Source organism: Telopea speciosissima, chromosome 2 (assembly GCF_018873765.1).
Source record: "Telopea speciosissima isolate NSW1024214 ecotype Mountain lineage chromosome 2, Tspe_v1, whole genome shotgun sequence".
In the NCBI taxonomy this organism is placed as follows: domain Eukaryota; kingdom Viridiplantae; phylum Streptophyta; class Magnoliopsida; order Proteales; family Proteaceae; genus Telopea; species Telopea speciosissima.
Window position 1 is genome coordinate 36,584,409 of NC_057917.1, and position 2,188 is coordinate 36,586,596.

The 2,188-nt window shown below is 44.0% G+C and overlaps 1 protein-coding gene across 1 annotated transcript; it reads right to left on the reverse strand.

Annotated features, from left to right (window-relative positions):
• Positions 1 to 741: 741 nt before the first annotated feature.
• LOC122650686 lies at positions 742 to 1,239 on the reverse strand. The gene has a single exon (XM_043844081.1). The coding sequence runs from the start codon at positions 1,237 to 1,239 to the stop codon at positions 742 to 744; it is 498 nt and encodes a 165-aa protein (XP_043700016.1).
• Positions 1,240 to 2,188: the final 949 nt, after the last annotated feature.

The window sequence follows — 2,188 nt, forward strand, 5'->3', positions numbered from 1 at the left end:
AAACACCACCGCGGCCAGTTCTAGGTCATGAGTGGGGTAGTTCTTCTTGTGTTTCGTCAGTTCTCTAGAGGCATAGGTAACCACCTACCCTTTCTGCATTAGCACATTACCCAACTCCATTCGAGATGCATCCGTGTATACTACCATGCCACTGGTGCTATCCGGAATAGTCAATACCAGGGCCGTCACCAACTTCTTACTCAACTCTTGGAAACTTTTCGCACACACGTCAGACCATTCAAACTTTGCCCCTTTCTTTGTTAGTCGAGTCATTGGTGCCAATAAACATGAAAAGTTCTCGATGAATTGCTGATAATACCCAGCCAGGCCCAAAAAACTATGGATTTTCATGGCACTCTTTGAAGTCTACCACTCGAGGACCGCCTTTATCTTTTCTGGGTCAACTTTAATGCCCTTCTTGGTATTGATATGTCCCAAGAAGCCTATCTGATGAAGCCAAAATTCACACTTTCTGAATTTTACTTGTCTAGTACATCGTGAAACACCCTGTTCATCATGTCCATGAACACAACTGGAGCTTTGGTTAACCCAAACGACAATACTAGAAATTCATAATGTCCATATCAAGTTTTGAATGTCTTCCTGTGTATGTCGTTGCCTTTGATCTTAAGCTGGTGGTATCCAAATCTAAGATCGATCTTAGAGAACATGCTTGCACCTTGTAGTTGGTCAAATAAGTCATCAATGTCAGGCAATGGGTATTGGTTCTTGATCATAAGCTTATTCAACTCTTGATAGTTGATGCACATGCACATACTTCCATCTTTCTTTTTCACAAAGAGCATACGTGCTCTCCGATACGCTCGGCCGAATGTGCCCTTTCTTCAAAAAATCTTGCAGTTGAATTTGTAATTCTTTTAACTCCATGGGTGCCATCTTGTGTGGTGGCTTGGACACAAGGGCAGCTCTGGGAATTAAATCAATCCCAAACTCTGTTTCCCAGTCCGGTGGTAGTTGGGTCAAGTCATCCGGGAACATGTTGGGGACCTCCGTAACAACTTCTAACTCTACCAATGGTTTGGTCTTTGCCTCAGTATCTATTACTGTGGCCAAATACCCGTGGCATCCATCATCGAGCAATTTCCATGGTTGGAGAGCGGATATGGCTATCTTTGTCCGCTTGCTCTTGTAAGTGAACTCTGCCCCATCCTTAGTCCTAAGTAGGATTTGCTTTTCCACGCACATTACATTTGTACCATAGGCGGATAACCAATCCATGCCTAGGATCGTGGAAATCCCGCATGTCAAACTTGATCAAATGAGTTATCAAGTTCCCATCACAGATTTCTACTGGACAAGGTTCGTAAACTTCCTTTTAACTTACTACACTCCCAGTTGGACTGCTAATTACAGGCTTGTGTCCTACATCCCTTGTCCGTATATTCATTTTGTCTGCAAAAGAGTTTGAAACAAAGGAGTGGGATGCACCGGAATCAAATAACACACGTACTAAAGCAAAAGATATAGTTAAGGTACCTATCATAACTTCCAGGTTCGCCTCTACTTCTTTATTGGTCAGTGCAAACACCTTCCCTTTAGTCCTATTGTCCTGCGATTTGAAAGGTCGGGCAGCAGATTGGAATTATGGAGGTGAACCAAATCTCCAGCTGGCACATTCTCTTGCAATGTGTCTAGGCTTGCTGCACACGAGACATCTAATAGGTACAATGGGTTGAGGAGAGGCCTGACTTGCTTGGCTTGATGCCAGTCGTGGTGGTTGGGCAGTTGTTGCAACTTGACTTTGAGCAGGATGGGCATATTGAGTGGTCCGATTGAAAACCAGGAGGAAAGGTTAGGAAGTCTGGCTTGCTTCCGTCCATCGATACTGTATCGGACTAGGCTGAGTTTGGACCCTTTTGGAGTCTTGTTGGGCGAATTATAATTTTGGAAGGTGTTTAGCCTTTTGCCTAGTCCTTGCGACGCTGTAGTCTTCTCATTCAGTCTGTCCTCCATTGTCTTTCCCTTGTCAACCATCTGGGCATAGGTCTAGATGTCCATGATCGACAGGATAGATCCAATCTCAGGCTTTAACCCATTTTCAAACATCATGTTCTTACTAGCTTCATCCTTCATGTGTTCCGATGCGAAGTGGAACAAATCCTCATATTGCTGTTGGTAGTCTAGCACCGACTTTGACCCTTGAATGAGGGTAGAATACTCAGCTTCT